The sequence below is a fragment of the Manihot esculenta genome, chromosome 1 (genome assembly GCF_001659605.2).
Source record: "Manihot esculenta cultivar AM560-2 chromosome 1, M.esculenta_v8, whole genome shotgun sequence".
NCBI lineage: Eukaryota > Viridiplantae > Streptophyta > Magnoliopsida > Malpighiales > Euphorbiaceae > Manihot > Manihot esculenta.
Genome location: NC_035161.2, coordinates 2,560,571 through 2,585,392, shown reverse-complemented (window position 1 = coordinate 2,585,392; position 24,822 = coordinate 2,560,571). Strand labels below are relative to the sequence as shown.

General features: G+C 33.9%; 3 protein-coding genes and 1 pseudogene across 3 annotated transcripts; 1 reads left to right on the top strand and 3 right to left on the bottom strand.

Moving 5' to 3' along the window:
* The first annotated feature begins 2,708 nt into the window (after nucleotides 1–2,708).
* LOC110622504 (PRA1 family protein G2) lies at nucleotides 2,709–7,551 on the top strand. Its single transcript, XM_043954170.1, has 2 exons — nucleotides 2,709–3,490; nucleotides 7,270–7,551. The coding sequence occupies exon 1, from the start codon at nucleotides 2,787–2,789 to the stop codon at nucleotides 3,411–3,413; it is 627 nt and encodes a 208-aa protein (XP_043810105.1). The 5' UTR covers nucleotides 2,709–2,786; the 3' UTR covers nucleotides 3,414–3,490; nucleotides 7,270–7,551.
* Nucleotides 4,075–6,225, bottom strand: LOC122721719 (annotated as a pseudogene).
* Nucleotides 7,552–8,870: 1,319 nt separating the features above from the next.
* On the bottom strand, nucleotides 8,871–12,814 carry LOC110629491. The gene is made up of 2 exons (XM_021776482.2): nucleotides 11,898–12,814; nucleotides 8,871–9,112 (listed from the first exon to the last, which is right to left on the bottom strand). The coding sequence occupies exons 1-2, from the start codon at nucleotides 12,754–12,756 to the stop codon at nucleotides 9,009–9,011; spliced, it is 963 nt and encodes a 320-aa protein (XP_021632174.1). The 5' UTR covers nucleotides 12,757–12,814; the 3' UTR covers nucleotides 8,871–9,008.
* A 10,309-nt stretch (nucleotides 12,815–23,123) lies between these two features.
* On the bottom strand, nucleotides 23,124–23,766 carry LOC110616326 (photosystem I reaction center subunit V, chloroplastic). The gene has a single exon (XM_021758715.2). The coding sequence runs from the start codon at nucleotides 23,700–23,702 to the stop codon at nucleotides 23,247–23,249; it is 456 nt and encodes a 151-aa protein (XP_021614407.1). The 5' UTR covers nucleotides 23,703–23,766; the 3' UTR covers nucleotides 23,124–23,246.
* Nucleotides 23,767–24,822: the final 1,056 nt, after the last annotated feature.

Here is a 24,822-nt window from a genome sequence, read left to right as displayed (position 1 = left end):
ACTTTTATATTTTAATAGATGTACTCCCAAAATTAACGTTAGTAATAGTATGGTAAAAATAAATATTGATCAAAGTATATTAATAAAATTTTAATAAGTTTTAATAATATGCTTTTAAAATTTTATTTTCAACAAACTTTATAATAATTTTATCTGGTGATTAATATGATATATAATTTATGATTTGAGTTTTACTGAGAGGCCAATAAAAGAGAAGGGGAGAATGTTTTACATTCATCTTCCTCGAAACCTTCATTTACATTTGATTGCCGAGAAAAATTCCCGTTGATGGATTGATTTTGCCTTGAAACATTGCAGGACTTCTTACTAACCTCTGATTTAGAATCTGAACTAAAGTTAGGAGCTTTCCGATTGAACAATTTACAACAAGTAACCAGAGAAGAAGATTCACTAATTTCTTCAAAAGCTACAATATGAAATCTGGAATTACCAATTTCTACAGCCAATGTTTTATTTATATGATCAAAGCTATCAGTGATAACATTAACTCTGGCGCAATCCACAAAAGCTCCTAATTTCTTCCCTAATCATTCAAAAAATGAGGAGACCAGACATGTAAAGGAGTTTCATAAAGCTGGACCCAAACTGATTTCTTTGAATTTGCTAAGGAAAGCCTCCATGATCTGCAATAGAGAAGACTCCTTCTCGAGTGAAGGAAGCATGCAAAGTGTGTATGAGGTCAGGATCGATAATAGTTGCCACTGATCGAGCAAGCCATTCTTCGTTTGAAGCTTTCAACTTTTCTAGAATCTGGTAACATCCACACGAGGTATATTTTTGGTTCACATCATCTATACCATGGGCATATATCAAAAGGAGCTGTTGATTTAGGTTTCTTTTTACAGGAACGGGACTTGGGGATAATGAAAATGCAAATGTTTCTCAAGTTTTGAAGCAGCCTAGTCTTGCACAAGCTTTGGTGAGAAAGCTGATTTTGATTTCTGCCATTGTGATTTTTCATAAACCTTGACTTGAAAGCTTTTAATTTGTATGTACCGATCCAAAGGAGATTCAAAGTTTTGAGAAGGAAAAGCATATCAGAGATTGAGAAGACCCACAAGAAAGCGAAACACTTACCTTTCTTGTTGAGCTTTCTTGCCACATAAACGTCTGAAATCTTCACATAATTGGATTTTATCTTCAGCAGGAAGGCATCGTCACACGAGGTTGGGAAATTTTCTAGGTATATGGTGTGCAAGGTTAAGGGTAGAGGTTTAGGGAGAATACCAGAGGTGGATATGGGTATGGAGTTGAGAGAGCCAGGGTTGCTAGGTAAGATGGGTTGAGGGTTTTGGGTTTGAGGTTGAGAGGACGAAGGAAAGGACATTGATGGGTTTTTCTTGTTTGTTTTGGGAAGCAAGTTTTTTCTTTTTTTTACATTTTGCTTTCAAAAAGATTTTCTATTGAATGCTAACTTTTAGAATTAATTTTGTAACTGTGAAACTTTAAAATTATGGTAACATTGACTAGAAAAGATAATTATAATTAAAAAGATGTGTAAAGGTTTAGCCTTTTATTACTTTTTCTATTAGTGATAATTTTTAGAGTATTTGACATCGGCCTCGAGGCTAATTACCTGCAATATCGGCTGGATTAATTTGACAATCTCCAAGTATTCAAACTCAAAATTTAAATAAATAATTAAATTAATTATAAAAAATAATATTTTTAATTATAAAAATTATGAGCTCCTTATATAATTTATTAAATAGAATTTAAATATAATTAGAAATCTATTATGAGATGTAGAAATTCTATATAAAATAAGATAATGAATTATATTTAAACTGGATATAGAAATCTTATATAAAATAGAATAATGAATTATATTTAAATTAAGGTGCAGGAATTCTAATAAAATAGAATAAAAAAATTTCAAGTAAGATAAGATAAAAAATTTTAAATAAGATAAAATAAAAAATTTTAAATAAGAGAAAAAAAATTTAAATAAAATAAGTTATAGAATTTTATCATACAAAAGTAATATTTTAATATGAATTATATTTTATTGTGATTATAATTTTATTATTTTTTGAAATATAAGATTTGAAATTTGAGGTTTGAATTAGAACTAGTAACTTTTTTTTTTTTTGAAATGGTAGTAAATTTTGTTTTAGACGGCGGAGGACAAGAAAAATTAATAAAACTAGTGAGATTTTAGTCACCGCTTGTCCATAGAGAATAACTTTTTAAAGAAAAATATTTTCTATAAAAAATATTTAAGAAATTATTTTTTTATTTTTAGTTTTAAATTAAAAAATAAAATATTAATAAAATCTTCAAAATGAAGAAAACAATTTTTTCTTTTCAAGAAATTCAAGAAAACAACACAAACAAGAAACGGAGAAGAAGAGAAGAAAGCGAAGCGACGGTGAAAAGCTGAGGAAGAAGAAAAGGTGGGCTGCTAGGGATTTATTAAAGATGTATTGATATGCGGATTGATTCAATTTTTTTATTGATTTCGGTTAACTAATTGAATTAATTGAAAATCCAACAACCGCAAATACTGCATAGGGCCAGTATACGCATTGCGAGGAACATCCGAAATTTCAGGAATTATTGACGAGTTCGTTGGGGGTCTTCATCCTGCATTAAGTGGGGCCCACGCTGACCAATGAATGGCCTACACGTGCCACGAATTTTTTTCTTTTACTCGATAACTCGAGAATTTTGCTGTTTGCCCATCAATTCAATCCGTGAATTGAAGGGTTGTTGTGGTCAAACCGGTCGGTCAAACTTCCAAAAGAAGAGTCTGAATAAAAAAAATGTCGCAATCCCCTGCAACAACCGCTACTCCCGCCGTTGCGACCACCTATACGACCATTCTCATCTCTCCCGCCGACGTCATTTCTCGTTCACTTCAGAATCTCAACGCTACCGTCTCCCGCCTTCGCCCCTGGCCTGAACTCATAGCATCCGGAACCTTCAACCGCCCTGATTCCTTCGCTTCTGGACTGAGCCGCCTCCGCATTAACCTTCGCTATTTTCACATCAACTACGCCATCGTCGTCTCCATCTGTGGTGCTCTGGCTCTCATCGGTTCCCCATTTGCACTGATCTTATTCAGTTTCATCTTCGCTCTCTGGTTGCTCCTATACTTCTTCAGAGAAGACCCGTTAGTCTTGTGGGGCTATCAATTGAGTGATCGTCTGGTTTTTATAGGTTTGCTTCTGATTTCTTTATTGGCGATTTGGTTGAGCGGCGGCTTTTGGAGTTTGGTGTTGGGGTTTGCTATAGGGGTTTTGATATGTGTGGTTCATGCTGTTTTGAAGAACTCAGATGGGTTATTTCCTGATGAACAAGAGGCTCCATCAAGATCTTTGATCGGTTCAGATTTTGGAACTAGATATGGAACTCTTCCTGCATCTGATCGTGGTGAATTTACAGTATAGGACTGACCCGCTTCTAAAATTGCGCCATTGTTTGATTCTTTCGTGATCCTTTGAAGTGTTTGCGTGTTTCATCGGAGGTGTGAAATTTTCTGATACTGTTTTCTTTTGTGTGTATAGTTCTTGGGATGGATCTGGAGGATTGTTTTTCTCTCGAAGTCTTCCTTTATTTCTTGGTTCACATCAGTAACTGTAATTATATTTTATCTGAAGTTGTATAATGTTTGAGTTTTAGTTTTTGGTGCATTAGCTGGCTAATTCCTAAGTTTGCACTTACATTTGTTGTTGTCCTTTTGGTTTCAAACACATAAAATGCTGAAAATAATGGAGCTGTCATTTTTAGACCAGACATCCCTCAATGTACTTGTCATCATACATGGGACCTTTTGCATCATTGATCATTCAGATTCAGACAAAGAAAACTATTCTCAACTATCAATTTCCTGTGTTTTTACTGCCTGTCCTTCTCAGCTACCAACTTTGAATGGTTGGTAATATGTATTTTTGTTTGTGTCAATATCTAATCTAGCTTTAGAGTACAAAGGATCAAGGACTTGTATAATTCCACATTGATCTTGTCGTAGAAGTATCAGAAATTTTATCATTCGAAGCTTTTGAACTTGAAGTGGTAATTTGCAAAGGAAAGGGATAACTAAATGGTGAGCTAATTTATGGCTATATTTCTAACTAGAATGATTGCAAAGTAAACAAAACTGAGCCTCTCCATTCTATTAAGAGAATGCCATATTTTGCTTCTCTTTCTTACTAACTTTGCTAGTGTTCCTTGCGCAGCCAAGGTATGAGCATGGCTGTGGCCAATATATAAGTCGTACATAAATTTTCACTGCTAAGCTAACAAAATGCCCACCTCGCAGCAGGAACTTTGCTCTAGTTTCAAGTAAGGTAGCCTGTAACAAAATCACGTCTTGCCCCACATATTCATCCTCTTTTTGAAGACCTTGTATTTTCTTCTTGCAACAATTGAATCGTGGCATTGGACTTCTGTTTGTGACTTAAATTACTTCTATACTTCTTCAAGCACATTAGCGCATGCTTTCAGAAGCTCTAGTGCTGAATTACACCTTGAGAAGGTTGTGAAGGCTCTAATTGCTAGTGGGAGTGCTGTCTTCTTTATGTACAAAACCATATCAATTGCCTTCAGCTGGACAAGTGGTGGTTCAGATTCGAATCTGCAAGGAATGCAGATGCACATAAATTATCAAAGTACTGGGTTGCCAATTTCTTTACTCCCTGCCCTGCAACCTTGCCAGCTGATAAACCTTCTTTCCTTCTTGTGAACACTTGAGTTATTGTTTGCAACTGAATCCAGCAACCAGATTGTCTGTTAGCTTTTCGTGTTAGTCCTAGTTTAACAAGAAGAATGGCTGAATGTTCTTCACTTTGGGGATGGGTGCTAATCCACAATTAGAGCAGGAGGCAAATGCAGGGCCTAGGCATTTGGTCCTTTTTTTTTTTTTTAATTCTAATTCCAAGAGCAGTCATGTTCTTGGCTACTGTTGCTATCAAAGTTGCTGAAATGGGTGCTGAAGGAAACCAAGCACCAACAAAAAGCATTCTTGAGACAAGAAGGTTCTCTGTCCCGTTGGCTTGATGCATGACACTGAAACAACAATGTAGAAGCTTCATTAGAAAAGGATTGGTTTAGAGTACTGTTCATCATTTATGCTCATATAGGTGTGTGTAGAACCATCTTCTATTGATTAACAGCTTAAAAAAGTGCAGATGGAGAAATTGAAAGCTGTGGAAGAAGTGTTACAATCAAGCTCTATTGCGTAACATCTTCTATTGCACTTGTCTGACAGTTGCAAATTAATATATCTCCCTCTTTGGGTGGTGACAGTCTCACTTTCAATCCAAGGCCCTCAGATTGCCCACTGGCTTCTCCTTCTACGACTGGAATAGAGTGCCTTTCTTCAGGAACATCTGCACATCCAAATAATGCAGTTTCAATCTCCATGTCTCTTTTTGTTTTATTCACAAAAAAGATTTATTACATGGGAATGGAAGCTTGTCAAATCCTTCTAATTTCATCTTTCTCAGCCACCCTTTTTTGTCCTAGTTTAGCTTTTAATATCCCAGCAGCTTTTCCTACACAGCACCACCAACTACCATCATTGGCTTCCAGCTTCAGCTCGTGAGACTTAATAGTCCATGAATTGCTTCTTTACACTCTTTATCAATTGAATTGCGGTAGAGAAGGATCATGCTTTCTGCAAGCTCTGTTGCCAAAGAAATTTGGAATCTGATCGAAAAATCTACAACTCGGATGGTTAAGGAAGCTAGAGACTGTCACCATGATGATTCCATAAGCAAATGAGCAGATAACTCTGTCTGCAATCTCATGGTTTGGATGTGAGTATTTGGCTCTATCCACAAAAAAGCAAGCAATTTCCTGAAGCTATAGCTTGGATTTAAGCCATTCTGGCCATGGAAGCCAATGTAAACATCACAGCTCTGGAGTTTGGCATTTGGAGCTGGGGAAAAACCTTTGAAGAAAATATGAGGGATGGGAAATGAGAAGGAGATGCATGGTGGGTAAGATCTGAGACTGGATGGCAGGTCACATACTTTAGATAAGCATCAGCTGCGTCATCAGAATATCTATATTGGTCTGATGGAGTGGGGGAGGAGCTGCTTGGTATGTAATATGATTGTGAATAAGACTGGTTGTGATGGTTGTGTGACCTTGTATGCTCTTGAACTTATGACCCTTGGTTATGTATAGTGGAGCTGAAACAATTGCTGATGATGGTGGAGATACAATTGAAGGAGAGTTGTAAGGGGTGGATTCAATTTATTTCTTCAAGTTTGAAGAAGGCAAATCTAAATTTGACGAAGCAAGGTATTTAAGATGCATTTACCAGTTTTACTGCAAGAAATTGAAGTCTTGATGTCCAGCCCAGTTGGAGTTACCTGAGGATGTTGACCAGAGAGTGATCAACTTGCCATCCTTGGCCATGAAGGAAGCTTCTTAAATCTTTAGATGTCTGCAGTAGATCTCACTTTTTAGACAAAAAAACTGTAGAAAATTCTCATCTACAAAACGTAGTATGTCCATGTGGATTTACTTTGAATGGTGTTGCAGACTGGAAGGGTGATAACTATACAAAGCCTCTCCGGTTGAATATGACAGATACATACAATTAGGTGAGTGGTTCTGACTAAAGACCAGGGGCAGAAGTAGATGAAGGCAACAGTAAGTTGTTCTTGTACAAGACAAATCTGCATGTTATGCATACCTGTTTCATCTCTCAGAGTGGGCCTCTTAGTCAGACTTGTATCTGTAATTTTCTTCCTCTGAAGATGGATGACACTAACACTTTTGGCATATGAGGGAATAGCTCTTTGTCCACACATGAATGCTTGGAGTTTTAGAGACAGGAAGCATTCAGCTTTGCACTGAAACAATAGATTATCTTAAAATGATTGCTCATCGCATGAAATAGAGAAGAGCTATAAAATCTTTAAACCCCAATCAGTGTATACAGCCCAAACTAGAGAATCAAGTTGCCTTTGTTTTGTTCTTTCTTAGAGGCATGGGAAAAATATGGGAAAAAGAAAAGAGGCCCTCCTTTTACTGCAACTCATAAAAAATCATAAGCTACCACTCTATCTATTATAGCAAGCTGTTGTACATAAGAGGGAATCTGATATATGGGATGGATCTGCAAGGTTTTGAATTTACAATGCTTATAATAAGCAAGTACTTTAAAATAAGATGCAGAGTGACTGGGGAAAAAATATTATCAGTACTATTGTTTAATACTTGCATTGATCTTGTTCATTTCTTTTTGTTTTATGTGCTCTACAGTTTAATCTAACAATTTTTAATCTGCAGGGGCTCTTATTGTCACAGATGCCAAAATTTATCTGAAAGAACTCAGAGATTGGGAGAGGAACCATTGCTCAGAAGAATAGTTCCACTCAAGGTACAGTCCGGGCCCATGACCCAACGTTTTAATTCAGATATGTCTCCACCGTGAGTCCGTGACTTTCATTCCAAGCTGAATTATGGCCAGGTCTTCTCGACAACTCGTTGATAATGGATCTTTTTTCACATTGATATCGGTATAAATTAAGAGATGTTTGGTTTCACTATATTTTACCTTTAAGTTTTGATTTGAAATATCCACTTTTTTAAATTGATAAATAATTTAGTTTAGTGTTTGATAATTACTTAATATTATTTTTAAATAGTTTTATAAAATTATTTAACCTGTACATTATTAATGAGTTTTAATTGTTTTTAAATAAATTTTAAATTATAAATAAATCAAACACTATTTTAGTTATATTTTTTACTTATTTTAAATTTTAGAGACCCAAAATAACAACTGTTCTTGATAAACAACAGATGAGATTTCAACTATCATCTATTCAGATTTCATATCCTATGGCTTCCCTTTTCTCATTTGGATTTAAGACTTAATATTTTTCTCAATTTTTGGTATTTGGAAAACTTAAAAAATAAAAATTAAGTATTTTAAGGAAGATAAGAAGTTATTTTTTACAATTTTAAAAATTTTATTAGAGCCTTTATATATAAATTTATTAATATATTTTACTTTAAAATTATAATTAAATAATAAAAAATAAATTATTTTGATAGAAAATCTTTTCTATTGAAAGAAATTGTTTATAAATATTTTCTAAATAGAAATTATTTTCTGAAACAAACGGTATCTTAGAAAGAGAAGTTATGTCATTCTGCAGTCCTTTTTCTTGTTGCTAGCTATATCCCAAGTGCTTTTAGGTGTTGCTATAATCCGATATATTTCGTGGATGACATGCAAAATTCACGAACCACTAGAAAAGAAATCCAACAACCAAAAGAGGAATAGTTCCATTGAATCTGACGGAAAATATCTTAGAAACCATTTCAAAACACAAAGCATAGAATCATACTGGGTCATTGGCCTGGGCGTCACTGACAATGAGTCCATAGACCGACGCGATGGCAATAACAGTCTCATTTGGCCATGGTGGGGCATTAATGATGCATCTCTTAGTCTGGTGCCTATTCCACCGATTCCCACCAAACCATTCGATGTTACTGACTATATTGAGAGGAGATCCACCAAGGACACTCAGAAATAGCATATCACAGACTCATGAGCCAAATTCCTATCAGCAGTTTTCTTCTCCTCCAGTTGAGGTATCAAATTTAGACATATGATCTCCTGACTCGTCTAGTTTGTCCTACTAGTTAGGATCTTTTAGGATTACCCCTTTGTATAAAAAAAAAGGCTTATATTAGTTGTGGTGCCTATATCAACTATGGGTAAAATGGTATCCTGTATATATATATCTATATACATATTTATATATATATATAAAATCAATGCCCCCATCAACAAAAAAAATCTGAGCAATAATGTTTGTATCACCACCCAAAAAATTGCATGGTGCTGAATTTCCATCTCAAAATTGAACCAAGAAAAACCAATGTCTTTCCCAGCAAAAAAATTTGAACCAATACTCTGTATTATCTCTACCCTACAAAAATTTGAATTAATACCCTGTATTACCACTACCCTATGGATTAAGCACTCTACGCCAACTCATCTGGAGGGGCATTCAAATCTCAAATTTTAAATCTGCATCTTTTGCAGGGACAGTTCCTTCGCCGGAGACCTCTTGAACTTCACCACAGGCCGTTTTCCGGTGATAAGATTTATGACCTCCAAGCGCCTGCCCTGTTGAAAACCTCCTTGAACACATGCCACACTCATATCTCTTCCCTTTGTTATCAACTGCTAGTTCTGCCAAACTTGAACCTCTGTCTAAATCTCCTCCTCCCGTCCCTAATTCCTCCGACGGCGCATTCTCCGCCTTCTTGTTCCTGTTGTGAGAAGCTGTATGGCCACCAAGTGCACGGAAATCATCAAACACTTTGTTGCATTCTTTGCATACGTAAGAACCCTTGGAATCAACCAATTCTGATAGGCTTTTTAACTTGATATCCATCTTCTTTTTCTTCTTCATGGACTTCTTAAGGACTCCCATATCAGTACATCTCTTCTTCCTCCTATCAGTAGGAGTAGCAGCCGGTTCCTCCGAGATAGTGTCGGAGTTATTCGTTGAACACCACTGCTGCACCGTCTCTTCAATATTTTGCTTCATCTTCTCGTTCCCCATGTCTCGCAAAACATCTGATATATTCTTTTCGGCAAAACCCATAGATTTAAGAAGAATCATGGTAGGAATTCTTTCAAGAATCTTTTGATTCACATGATTCAAACAAGAAGAGTCACAGAAACAGAACGTTCTCTTCCGAGTAGTGGACCAACTTCCTGCATTGAGAGAGTCTATGAGATTGATCACCGTAGCCTCAGAGTGGGTAGTTTCTTTAGGGTGTTCTTGATCACCATCATCCTGATGATGATATTGTTCTTGATGTCGATCTTGATCATAATAATCTTGAGTAGAAACAGAAGAGCAGCTACTATTCATGGAGCCTTTGGTCAGCAGTAGCAGAATCCAATAATTTACAGAGATTGAGAGAGAGCAGTTCTTGCAATAGGAGACGTGGGGGCGCATTTATATAAGAAGCTGGATATAAGCAAGGACTGGGAGACGTGGCCTTACAAGTAAGCGACCTATTACTATTAAAGAAATATAAAAATTATATCACAATTTATTAATTTAACTGAACCACAAACGTTATTTACTTTTTTATTTTTTTAATTAATAATTATATTTTATTTATTACGTTAAAATTTTTTAATAAAATAAGTTATAGAATTTTAATATGAATTAACAGCTTAAAAAAGTGCAGATGGAGAAATTGAAAGCTGTGGAAGAAGTGTTACAATCAAGCTCTATTGCGTAACATCTTCTATTGCACTTGTCTGACAGTTGCAAATTAATATATCTCCCTCTTTGGGTGGTGACAGTCTCACTTTCAATCCAAGGCCCTCAGATTGCCCACTGGCTTCTCCTTCTACGACTGGAATAGAGTGCCTTTCTTCAGGAACATCTGCACATCCAAATAATGCAGTTTCAATCTCCATGTCTCTTTTTGTTTTATTCACAAAAAAGATTTATTACATGGGAATGGAAGCTTGTCAAATCCTTCTAATTTCATCTTTCTCAGCCACCCTTTTTTGTCCTAGTTTAGCTTTTAATATCCCAGCAGCTTTTCCTACACAGCTCCACCAACTACCATCATTGGCTTCCAGCTTCAGCTCGTGAGACTTAATAGTCCATGAATTGCTTCTTTACACTCTTTATCAATTGAATTGCGGTAGAGAAGGATCATGCTTTCTGCAAGCTCTGTTGCCAAAGAAATTTGGAATCTGATCGAAAAATCTACAACTCGGATGGTTAAGGAAGCTAGAGACTGTCACCATGATGATTCCATAAGCAAATGAGCAGATAACTCTGTCTGCAATCTCATGGTTTGGATGTGAGTATTTGGCTCTATCCACAAAAAAGCAAGCAATTTCCTGAAGCTATAGCTTGGATTTAAGCCATTCTGGCCATGGAAGCCAATGTAAACATCACAGCTCTGGAGTTTGGCATTTGGAGCTGGGGAAAAACCTTTGAAGAAAATATGAGGGATGGGAAATGAGAAGGAGATGCATGGTGGGTAAGATCTGAGACTGGATGGCAGGTCACATACTTTAGATAAGCATCAGCTGCGTCATCAGAATATCTATATTGGTCTGATGGAGTGGGGGAGGAGCTGCTTGGTATGTAATATGATTGTGAATAAGACTGGTTGTGATGGTTGTGTGACCTTGTATGCTCTTGAACTTATGACTCTTGGTTATGTATAGTGGAGCTGAAACAATTGCTGATGATGGTGGAGATACAATTGAAGGAGAGTTGTAAGGGGTGGATTCAATTTATTTCTTCAAGTTTGAAGAAGGCAAATCTAAATTTGACGAAGCAAGGTATTTAAGATGCATTTACCAGTTTTACTGCAAGAAATTGAAGTCTTGATGTCCAGCCCAGTTGGAGTTACCTGAGGATGTTGACCAGAGAGTGATCAACTTGCCATCCTTGGCCATGAAGGAAGCTTCTTAAATCTTTAGATGTCTGCAGTAGATCTCACTTTTTAGACAAAAAAACTGTAGAAAATTCTCATCTACAAAACGTAGTATGTCCATGTGGATTTACTTTGAATGGTGTTGCAGACTGGAAGGGTGATAACTATACAAAGCCTCTCCGGTTGAATATGACAGATACATACAATTAGGTGAGTGGTTCTGACTAAAGACCAGGGGCAGAAGTAGATGAAGGCAACAGTAAGTTGTTCTTGTACAAGACAAATCTGCATGTTATGCATACCTGTTTCATCTCTCAGAGTGGGCCTCTTAGTCAGACTTGTATCTGTAATTTTCTTCCTCTGAAGATGGATGACACTAACACTTTTGGCATATGAGGGAATAGCTCTTTGTCCACACATGAATGCTTGGAGTTTTAGAGACAGGAAGCATTCAGCTTTGCACTGTTGAAAACCTCCAAGCGCCTGCCCTGTTGAAAACCTCCTTGAACACATGCCACACTCATATCTCTTCCCTTTGTTATCAACTGCTAGTTCTGCCAAACTTGAACCTCTGTCTAAATCTCCTCCTCCCGTCCCTAATTCCTCCGACGGCGCATTCTCCGCCTTCTTGTTCCTGTTGTGAGAAGCTGTATGGCCACCAAGTGCACGGAAATCATCAAACACTTTGTTGCATTCTTTGCATACATAAGAACCCTTGGAATCAACCAATTCTGATAGGCTTTTTAACTTGATATCCATCTTCTTTTTCTTCTTCATGGACTTCTTAAGGACTCCCATATCAGTACATCTCTTCTTCCTCCTATCAGTAGGAGTAGCAGCCGATTCCTCCGAGATAGTGTCGGAGTTATTCGTTGAACACCACTGCTGCACCGTCTCTTCAATATTTTGCTTCATCTTCTCGTTCCCCATGTCTCGCAAAACATCCGATATATTCTTTTTGGCAAAACCCATAGATTTAAGAAGAATCATGGTAGGAATTCTTTCAAGAATCTTTTGATTCACATGATTCAAACAAGAAGAGTCACAGAAACAGAACGTTCTCTTCCGAGTAGTGGACCAACTTCCTGCATTGAGAGAGTCTATGAGATTGATTACCGTAGCCTCAGAGTGGGTAGTTTCTTTAGGGTGTTCTTGATCACCATCATCTTGATAATGATATTGTTCTTGATGTCGATCTTGATCATAATAATCTTGAGTAGAAACAGAAGAGAAGCTACTATCCATGGAGCCTTTGGTCAGCAGTAGCAGAATCCAATAATTTACAGAGATTGAGAGAGAGCACTTCTTGCAATAGGAGACGTGGGGGCGCATTTATATAAGAAGTTGGATATAAGCAAGGACTGGGAGACGTGGCCTTACAAGTAAGCGACCTATTACTATTAAAGAAAGGGAGAAACAGGTTTTTACTTTTTCTGAAATTTTAATTTCTTGGGAGAGTTAAAATATATATATTATATCACAATTTATTAATTTAACGGAACCACAAACTTTAATTACTTTTTTATTTTTTTAATTAATAATTATATTTTATTTATTACGTTAAAATTTTTTAACAAAATAAAAAAATTATTATTATTTATTAACGGTATAATATCAATAAAATTATATGTTATATTTTTATTTTTTTTTAGTTTTGTTAACGATTTTCTTAAATTCAATGAAAAAAATCAACGAGTAAAATGTCTAGAAATTTACTATTTAATTTTTTAAATTTTATCGATAATAATGGTTTTGTTTTTATATTTCAGAAATTAAACTATTTAACTTTTTGATTTTGTTTCCGTTTCCCTGTTTGACAATAAATTAATAATTTTAAAAGTATTATTTAATATTTTGACTCAATTTTTACTATTAAAATAATTATTAGCTATTACAATAATTAATATTATTAAATAGGGCCTAAATTTTTATTTTCTATTTTGTTAGTTATAAAATTAAATTACTATTTAATTTTTTAATATTATTATTTATAAAATATATTATTTGATTTCTATATTATAGAAAAAATCATCAGTTAGTTTATATATTTTAAAAATTATATTAAAACATTCTGAACGTTTTAAAAATTTTTTAATTAGTTTATCGATTAATTTTAACCGTTAAGTATTGCAATAAAATCTAAAATACCAGACTAATTAGTAGATTTTTTATAAATTTGAAAGTCTAATTTAATGAGTTTTTTCAAACTACATAGACTAAATAGTAATATACTTAACGGTTAAAATTAATTGAGAGATTAAATAGTAAATTTTCTAAAATATTCGGTACGTCTTAATATATTTTTTAAAATCGAAAAAATCAACTAATGAGTATTCCTATTATATAGAGACTAAATAATAATTTTCTCTATAATTATTTACCATTATGTTCCTTAATTTTGAAATTAGTTATAATTTTTTCTTCATAATTATCTCTTTATTTTTTTTCTGCTCTCTTTATCCCTTTGTTTTTTTATAGATTAAAAAATAAAATTAATGAAAATTAGAATAATGGCAAAATTAATGGATGAATAATCAATAGTTATAAATTACAAGAATGGTATAGTATTTTAATTTTAAAACTAATAGAAATATGAATGGAATAGCCTTCTATGTGTGATGGAAGTAAATTAAGGACTAAATAGTCTACTTTTACAATAAAGGACTAAATTGTTATTTGTAATTAAATTTAGGGACTTTAACGGTGATATTTAAAATATAAGGATCAAATTGTTACTTGTAACAAAATTTAGGGATTAAATTGTAAATTTTCTAAAAATATTTAATAAATTATTTAGCTCGCTTGGTTTATTACTGTCTATCCTGCAAATTTTCAGATCTTCAATGCCACAAAATTCATCATAAAGTTGCCCAAAATCATCAATGAGGTTACCAAACTCCAAATCCAAGTTAAGATCTTCATCACCTGGGCAAGACCCTAGTGGCTCATTCATAAAACACAAATCGAGTAACTCAAGATGTGCAACATCTGTATCAAAACCTCCTTCTTTGATGAAATTACTAGGGTCACCATTAAGGTTTGACACAATAGAAGTATCCAATTCCAGAATCGAAGATGGAGAAGTATGTGATAACACACTGTCAGTGTCATCTGAGGCAACTGAACCATGATGGTTAGTGTTGCTCTTGTTGATGCTCTGCGACTGAGAGGCTGCTACAGAAGTAAAAATATTGTGGCTCTTCTCAGAGGCTGCCATAGTCATAGCATCATACTCCCACTTCTTTTCCTCGTAGGTCTGCGCAACCTCTTCAAGAGTATTGTAAGTATCCAACCACGTCCTGACTTAGGTGACAGGGTTCCTAATTTCTGCTGTCCAATTACCTCACTTCCTTTGCCTCACACCTACAGGTTTCTTCGATGCCACTTTTGTTTCAATTGTTGTGGTTGTTGCGGTTGTCGTAGAGGACGTAGTTTTACCCAAAACTCTTCTCCTCTTATTGGGGATTTTGCCACTACTGTTACTGTCTTGACAGGAACTCTCAGGCTCGAGGGTATTTGACCAAGGAAAAACAATGGAAGGAAGATTGATTTCGTGCACGAATCTGATTCATCATCACTTGAATTAGAATCAGTCGCATAATGATCATGGTAAATGTGCTTGAAGACAACACTTCCACTAGCAATTAGAGCCTTCACAACCTTCTCAAGGTGTAATTCAGCGCTAGAGCTTCTGAAAGCATGCGCTAATGTGCTTGAAGAGTTGAGAGTTGAGTTTTTTTTTTTTTTTTTGGAACAAGAAGCTGATTGCTGCAGTGATTTTATCTTTGATTGTTGCTATATTTTTTTTTGTTTTCAACTTCAATGGAGGATTGTCAATCCTCAGTTGCGAAGGGCAAGCTGCAGAGCTTAAAAGACTTGTCAAAAAAAAGAAAGTTTCCTCCCTGTAGTAGTTTCTGTAACAAGGCTAACCATCCTGAGAGCAAATGCCAGAAAAATAATCATATTGAAAAAGTGTGTTGGAAGAGGAAAAAGCAAACATTTGGCAATCAGCAGCAACCACAACCTGCAAAGCACTCCCTAGATAACTTTGCTGAGAATCAAGGGCAGCAAGAAAGTTATTTGTTCATGACGACTCAAAATCTTCAAATGGATGATTGTGGAAGCTCAGGGCAAAGGATCAATTCCTATAATCACTGGGCAAGGTACAAAAACTATTACTGAAGTTCTCTTTATTCCTGAATTGGATTAGAATCTGTTGAGTATTTCACAAATAGAAAGTAAGGGATATTCAATCTTGTTTTAAGATAACTATTGCTTCATTTATGATCCTACAAATGTTGAAGTAACTAGAGTCAAGAAGTTTGATAGTAACTATGTGTTGCACTTGAAACACTTAAATCAAAGAGCGTTTTCCATGAACAATGATGAAACCTAGTTGTGACATAAAAGATTTGGTCACTATCATATTGATTCCTTGATGCATATGCAAAAAAGTGGTATGGTAAGTGAGAGGCTTGCTATTTCTGGTGTTGATAGAATCGGTAGAACTTGTCAATTTGAGAAGATGTATAGGTCAAGTTTTCCTTCCATTGGTGTTAAAAGAGCTATTAGGAAACTTAGTTGATCTTGTCACACTCACTCTCTAACTTATAGAGACGGATACTACTCAAAACAAAATTGATTTACTGAATATACATATAATGGATATGCATAATATGTCATAATTTTAAAATATAAAAATGTCATAGAAGACTGGTGGCTAATCTAGTTAAATCATAATATATTTATACTACTATTCCTTCTACGAGGATCAAAAGATTATATATATAGACCAATCAAAATATATCTAACAGTCTGAACATATAATTTATATATTATCCTCGAACATTATAAAAAAGTTACAATCAATTTAAGATCGGCCCGAATTCTATTAGACTCTGAAACTTGTAAAGTGGAAGAAAGGGCAATACTAGAAAATGAAGACTTATAAGAGAAGATTACAAAAAATTTTACACCACTATTCCCTCTACGAGGATCAAAAGATAGTTCCATTAGATTCTGAAGCTCGTAAAGCAAAAGAAAGCACAATACTAGAATATGAAGACTGCTAGGAGCGGATCACGAAAAATTTTACACCACTATTCCTCTACAAGGATAAAAAAATTATAAATATAGACCAATCAAAATACATCTAGCAGTTTGAGCATATAATTTATACATTATCCTAGAAAATTATAAAAAAGTTATAATGAACTTAAGATTGACCCGACTGGCCTTCATTAAATTCTGAAACTAGTCAAATGGAAGAAAGGGCAATACTAGAAGATGAATGCAGTCTGCAGTTAGCAGCGGATCAAAAAAAGAATATATAATATTAAAAATATAAGTGGCGAGTACAATTTACTCAATAAGCAGATAAAGGAAAATAGATAAAATTTTGATAGTTAATAGTATTTATGTATCATGTTAGTATAATGTTATAAAAAAAATAATGTTATCAATTTTAATAAATAGACTTTATCTTTGTAAATTAGTATAATGTTAGAAATTAAAAATAAAATATGAATTGGGATGATTTAATTAATAATAAAATTTATTTATACTATTATTCAAAATAAATGTAAAAAATATTTTAAAAAATTTAATAATTTTATAGGGTGATTTGGCACATAATTTTGATTTTGAATTTTATAAGAGAAATTCATATCCTTTTATATTTATTACAATTTCGATCAAAAAAATTCAGAAATGTATGCTTCTCAACTACAAAAATATTTTTATTTTTTATTGTTTATCAATAAAATTAATAATTATATAATTAAAATTCAAAATAATACTAATGCTGGTGTCCATTAGTATTTTATAATTTGTATAATTTTATAATCTGTTAATATTTTTATCAAAAAAAAAAAAAATCAAGGCCTCCATGAACACAAAAAATCTGAGCAATAATATTTGCATCACCACCCAAAAGATTATACGGTACTGAATTTCTATCTCATAATTGAACAAGGAAAATGAATGTCTTTCCAGCAAAAAAATTTGAACTAATACTAAGTATGACCATTACCCTAATGGATTAACCACCCCACACCAACTCATTTGGAGGGGCATTCAAATCAAATTTTAAATCTACATCTTTTGCAGGGGCTGTCCCTTCGCCGGAGACCTCTTGAACTTCACCACGGGCCGTTTTCCGGTGATAGGATTTATGACCTCCAAGCGCCTGCCCTGTTGAAAACCTCCTTGAACAAACGTCACATTCATATCTCTTTCCTTTGTTATCAACTGCTGGTTCTGCCAAACTTGAACCTCTGTTTAAATCTCCTCCTCTGATCCCTAATTCCTCGGACGGCGCATTCTCGGCCTTCTTGTTCCTGTTGTGAGCAGCTGTATGTCCACCAAGTGCACGGAAATCATCAAACACCTTGTTGCATTGTTTGCATACATAAGAACCCTTAGGATAAACCAATTCTGATAGTCTTTTTAGCTTGATATCCATCTTCTTCTTCTTCTTCATGGGCTCCTTAAGGACTCCCTTATCAGTACATCTCTTCTTCCTCCTATCAGTAGGAGTAGCAGCCGATTCCTCCGAGATAGTGTCAAAGTTATTCGTTGAACACCAATGCTGCATCGTCTCTTCAATATTTTGCTTCATCTTCTCGTTCCCCATGTCTCCCAAAACATCCGATATATTCTTTTCGGCAAAACCCATAGATTTAAGAAGAATCATGGTAGGAATTCTTTCAAGAATCTTTTGATTCACATGATTCAAACAAGAAGAGGAAGAACAGCAACCGAAACTGAACGTTCTCTTCCCAGTAGTGGACCAACTTGCTGCAAAGAGAGAGTCCATGAGATTGATCACTGTAGCCTCAGAGTGACTAATCTCTTTAGAACGTTCTCGATCACTATGAGGTAGATCTTGCTCTTGTTCTTGATCTTGACCGTAATAATCTTCAGTAGAAACAGAAGAGCAGCTGTTATCCATGGAGGGCAGTAGCAGCTTCTTGTCTGATGAAGTAGCAGAATCTATGATATGATATGATATACAGAGACTAAGAGAGCACTCTTTGATATAGGAGACGTGGGAACTTAATATATAGGAAGTTGTATATGCTTAGGTTGGAAGCAATGACTCGGAGACGTGGCCCAAGTAGCCGACCTTATAAACCTATTCCTATAAGGAATGGGAGAAGCAGTTTTTCACTTTTTCTAAAATTTAATGATTTTTATTTTTTTAACAATTTTCCTTAAATCAAGGAAAAAATAAGAAAAAAAATTTATTGATTAATTTTTAAATAATAATAATAATAATAATAAATTTAATTTTATATTTTAAAAATTAAATTATTTTACTTTTATAACGTATTTTAGATCTTTCGTCTATTTGTTGAACCGTTTAAAATTAAATTTATTATTATAATTATATAAGTCAATTATCTTTAAATTAGAAAGTAAAATATAAAATCTCTTAGATTTACTCATATAAACTCACTATTAAATTAAATTAAATTAAATTTAATTTAATTTGTGAATGAAATTATATAAATCAATTTTAAAATTAGTTATAATTTTAATCTTTATAATTATATTTTTAGCTCTTCTGCTCTTTTTATGTATCTTCCTCCCTAAATCTCTTTTCTCCTTAGAAGAGAAATAAAAATAATTAATGGATAAATTTATAAATATGACAAAAATTGATGGGTAAATTGTCAATATTTACAAATTATAAGAACTATATAATATTTTAATTTTAAAATTAATAGAAATATGACTGGAATGACGTAAGATATGCGACGGAAGGAAAATCAAGGGACTAAACAGTTTTAGTTTTAAAATACGGGACTAAATTATTATTTATAATAAAATTTATACACTATAATTATATAATGATGATTTTTAAAATATAAGAATTAAATTGTTATTTGTAATAACATTTAGGATTAAATTATAAATTTTCTAAAAGTATATATCAAATTTTTAGAAATATATTCTACATTAACAAATATTTTAAATTAATTAATAAATTTAATTTTATGTTGGAACTATTCTTCGTTAGCCGCGGGGTAGTCGCTATCAGTCTAGGTTTTTTTTCAAAATTAGTATTTACTATTACGATTAAATTAAAATATTAATATTTAATAGCTGAGGGAGTAAATTATAAAAGAAATATATATTTTTATAATATTTAATTAATTATTATATATTTAAATAATTATTTACTGCTAAAACATCTAATAGTTACTCCAACGTTTACAGCGGAACAAGCCTAGATTAAGATATATGTAATTAAGAATAACCTACATTTGTATCTTAATTTATATCATAATTAACATTTTTATATTTAAAATATAAGCCAAAAAATAGGATTGTACAATTTATCCGTTTAATTTCAAATTAAATTTAATTAAAAAAATTAAAAATTAAATTTTAAAAATATTAAAAATCGAATTAAATTGATAATTAAAATATAATCGAATCGAATCAAATCGATAAAAATTAATTCGATTTGATTCGATTATACCAAAACTAAAATTTATAAATTTAATACGTTTAGACTTCAATTGCTGGTTAGCTGGATTGGATAAAAGAGGGGTTGTTGACTGGATTGAATAAGAGTTAATATAATAGTATATAATAAAATTGATTAGTTCGGTTAATTAATTATTTAATATATTTAAATTAAACCAAATAGAAAATTGAATAATTTAAAAAATATTAATTAAATCAAATTGAACACTACAACTAATTAAATTGTTAAATTAAAATCTAATTCAATTCAATTTGAACTGAGATATATTCTTTAAAAAGTGATATAAATTCTTACATTTCTTTTCCGTTCAATTGAACCCTTATCAAAATAAATTAAAGGAGTTGTTTAAATTTTAACAATAAATAAATAAAATAAGTTCTCTAAGGAACATACAAAATTTTAAAATTTTAAAATAAATTAAATAAGCCTTTAAACCACCTATTAAGAACCGCTAAGAAAACAATGGAGAGGCCATAAACCGAACCTTATAGGAAGAAGATTTCCAAACCAAGTGCAAACACACCTTTTCATGGATCACATGAAAAACTCACAAATCACCAAAGAAGAAATTCAGCAACAAAAGAAAAAGGAATTATTCTCTTGAATCCATCAAATAACATCTCAGAAACCATTCCAAAACACAAAGCACAGAATCATACTAGGTCATTAGCTTGGCGTCACTGACAATGAGTGCGAGACTGACACCACAGCATTAGCAGTCTAATTTAGCCATGGTGGGAATTAATGAAGCATCTCTTAGTCTGGTGCCTATTCTATCGATAATCGAACAAATAAATCAAACATGTTAACACAAACCATCAAATCTTTTATAATTTAATTTTATAATCTGTTAATATTATTATCCTAAAAAAAAAAATCAATGCCTCCATCAACACAAAAAATCTGAGCAATAATATTTGCATCACCACCCAAAAGATTAAACGGGGCTGAATTTCTATCCCCAGCAAAAAAATTGAACTAATACTATGTACTACCACTACCCTAATGGATTAACCACCCCACACCAACTCATCTGGAGGGGCATTCAAATCAATTTTTATATCTGCATATTTTGCAGGTGCAGACCTTTCGGTGGAAACCTCTTGGACTTCGCCACAGGCCATCTTCCGGTGATAGGATTTATGCCCTCCAAGAGCCTGCCCCGTGGGAAACCGCCTTGAACACAGGTTACACTCATATTTCTTTCCTCTGTTATCAACTGTTAGTTCTGCCGGAATCGGACCAGTTTTTACACCTCTTCCTCCGGTTACCAATTCCTCCGACGGCTCATTCTCCGCCGTCTTCCTGTTGTGAGCAGCTGTATGGCCGCCAAGGGCACGGAAATCATCAAACACCTTGTTGCATTGTTTGCATACATAAGAACCCTTGGAATCAACCAATTCTGATAGGCTTTTTAGCTTGATATCCATCTTCTTCTTCTTCTTCTTAACGATTCCCATATCAGTACAGCTCTTCTTCCTTCTATCAATAGGAGTAGCAACCGAGTCCTGCGAGCTAATGTTGGAGTTGTTCGCTGAACACCACTGCTGCATCGTCTCTTCAACTTTTTGCTTCACCTTATTGTTCCCCATCTCTCGCAAAACATCTGATATATTCTTTTCGGCAAAACCCATAGATTTAAGAAAAATCACGGTGGGAATTCTTTCAAGAATCTTTTGATCCACATGATTCAAACAAGAAGAGGAAGAACAGCAATCGAAACTGAATGTTCTCTTCCGAGTAGTGGACCAACTTCCTGCAATGAGAGAATCCTTGAGATTGATAGCTGTAGCCTCAGAGGGATGTTCTTGATGACTACGATGTAGAACTTGCTCTTGCTCTTGATCTTGACCATAATAATCTTCAGTAGAAACAGAAGAGCAGCTGTTATCCATGGAGAGCAGTAGCAGCTTCTTGTCTGATGAAGTAGCAGAATCCATGATATACAGAGACTAGGAGAGCACTCTTTGATATAGGAGACGTGGGGGCTTAATATACAGGAAGTTGGATACGCTTAGGTTGGAAGCTATGACTCGGAGACGTGGCCTAATAAGTAGCCGACCTTATAATCCTATTCCTATAAGGAATGGGAGAAAGCTTTTCACTTTTTGTAAAATTTAATTATTTTTTTAATTTTTTAACAATTTTCCTTCAAAGAACGTAAAAATAAGCAGAAAAAAAAGGAGAAATGTACTGTTTAATCTTTAAATTTTAATAACAATAATGATTTGGTTTTATATTTTAGAAATTAGATTATTTATTCTTTCAATTTTATTTCTGTTACACATTTGGTAATAACTTATCAATATGCTAATGCAACACAAACCACTATGATGTTGTAACTTAGTCTTTCACATTGTTCAATTCAATCCGTCCTTTGCCTCTACCATCTTCCTTGTAGTCCTTTGATATTTTACATCTCTTACTGCGTATGGGCACCCAGATCCAAACCTCAAGCAAACTCTTCCCGATCTTCAACTAATCACTTCCTTCGGAGAATGGCAAGATATTAGGAAGCATTATCTTCTTGCTGCCACGGGAGAAATCAGCGAGTTTTTGAACATCCTGTATGACAGAATGTGTGATAATGGCAACTCTTTGGGTCCTAAAGATGTTCACAGCTATTTGACCAGGTTAGGCTATAATAGATGCAATAATTGTGGAATTTACTTGTTTTTGGTGGATTTAAAGATGGACAAAAGTATCTGAGCGTGGTCAATTTGATAGGAGGTAATTTCGAGGACAACCATGTAGCAACTGGATTTGCAAAATCACCTTGTACAGCCAATACTTCATGATGAGTAGCAGGTGAATCTGAGTTTCGAAGATGAGCTTTCTTCTGTTTCAATCTCTTCATTTCCTTAATCTTAGTTTGGGCCAACATGAATAACATATGCTTGTTTCTTTAACTTCTGAAGCTGTGTTATACTGGATTAAATTTTGTTATTTCTATGATGCATATCACTTGTTTGATGAAATGATTAAGTGATGTTAAGAGATAGAGGGCATACTTTTTACAGATTTTTAAATTTAATCAAGGGGATATAATTACTTCATCATAAAGTATTAAAACATGCAATTCTCTCCTCCCCTTTAAAAAAATTTATCCCATTTATGTACCCAAACAGAATCTAATTATTTCATTTTCAAAAATTAATTTTTCTATGAAAATGAGTCAAATTAATAAAAATATACTCGATGATTGATTTCAGTGACTATTTTTTTAACTAAGTAATAATTAATTCATAATGAATAATAAAGAAGCCATTGAAAGGTTTGAAGCTTCAACAGAACATGAAGAAAAATATACAAAGTAGGAAGGAAACTAGAAGAACTTAGGATCATAGCCATTGCTGGTGGTGGCCAAGATATAGTAAGCAACGATGTGGCCAATCGAGCCCCATGCAAGAACATCAACGATATTGAACCCAACCGGATCGTTTGATTTCAAGAGGCTAACATACTCCTTGGCACGCACATCTCCGGCCTCAAAATGGGTCACTCCGTTCTGCTCCGGCAACCCTTGCTTTGCCACGTTCTCTCTCTGGAAGTTGAAGAACACAAATCTTCCCAGGAACAGAGACAGTCCTGTGCTCAGGCTGATCACTAGTGGGGCGCTTAGCTCTGCTTTCACGCCGAAGCTCCTCCTTGAGTTGGTGGTGGTGGTGAACTTGAGCAGGGAGGTTTTGGCCTGGGTGATGGGTCTAAGGCCTTGAAACGGGGAGAGGTTGTGGCGGTGCTTTTGGACCGTGGGTGTGAGGAACAAGGTGGAGGTTGCCATTGGCGGTGGATTCAGAGGAAAATTAAGAGAGAGATGGTGTTGTTTGTGAAGAGGAGAAGAGGATCGAGCACCAAAACATGATATATTTGATTTGTGAGGATGGGAATGATTGGAGAAAGATATTGGAAGCGGAGTTGGCAATTTTGTATTGGTTGTTATTGGATTAGGAAAGATTTGAAAACTATCTCCTGGCCACTAAGGTGTCTCCATATATATATGATGATTTATATACACCATACATCAATTTAAACTCTTTAACAATAAAGTATATATATTTAATTTTATAATATAATATTTTAAAAAAAATTTATAATATAAAATTCTCAATTTTATCTAAATAACATAAAATATTAACTTATAATATTATATTTATAGTTGATTTTATTAATGTGACACTCATTTAAAAAAAAATTTTCATATAATACTTAATTAATTTTATTATATATATATTAATTTAACAAGTGCCATATTAGTAAAATAATATTAGTGAAATAAGGTTTTTTATTATTTAAATAGAAATTGAAAAAGTTTTATGCTTCAAAATAAAATTTATATATTTAACTATTACAAAATTTAGAGTTCTTTTAGTTAGAGTAAGTTTGCAAAGTAAGTGCAAGTCTTAATTTGTTTGGTTATTATGAATGTTGATAATCGTCGGGTCTCGCATCATTTTTGGGCTGAATCGAGGCTCACGAAAGCATATCAGACATTGAGTTCGGAACGTCTTTAGGCAGGCCTGCCCAGTGGCTTTCAACCAAGATCTAACATGAAAGATAGGCCAGATCGTCTGCGAGCCTAAGCTCCGTCCTTTCGCAGCCCTATTCGTATGTGTATTGAGAAAAATTAAATGGTCGCCTGACATAGGTATGGTAATTGATAGTACTGGTTCGCTTAACAGAGACAGACGTCACTGTAGCAGAAAGGCCGTTAGGCGCCATTGGCAAGTAAGAAGAAAAGAATAAAAGGAAAGGAGTACACCTAAAAGGATCAAGCTTACACACACAGAAATCCGATCCAAGAATAAAAAAAGTAATCTTATTATTGTATGTAGACAACATACTAATAGTTAGAAATGATAGTGAGTATATCGCAACCGCTAAAATTAAATTATCATCTTTTA

Excerpts from the sequence above, each read along its gene's own strand:
- LOC110629491 (XM_021776482.2), bottom strand. The coding sequence starts at position 12,756 with ATGCGCCCCCACGTCTCCTATTGCAAGAAGTGCTCTCTCTCAATCTCT. Across the intron at positions 9,113-11,897 it reads AACAGGGCAGGCGCTTGGAG|GTCATAAATCTTATCACCGG; the intron begins GTTTTCAACAGT and ends AGGCGCTTGGAG.
- LOC110622504 (XM_043954170.1), top strand. The coding sequence starts at position 2,787 with ATGTCGCAATCCCCTGCAACAACCGCTACTCCCGCCGTTGCGACCACC.
- LOC110616326 (XM_021758715.2), bottom strand. The coding sequence starts at position 23,702 with ATGGCAACCTCCACCTTGTTCCTCACACCCACGGTCCAAAAGCACCGC.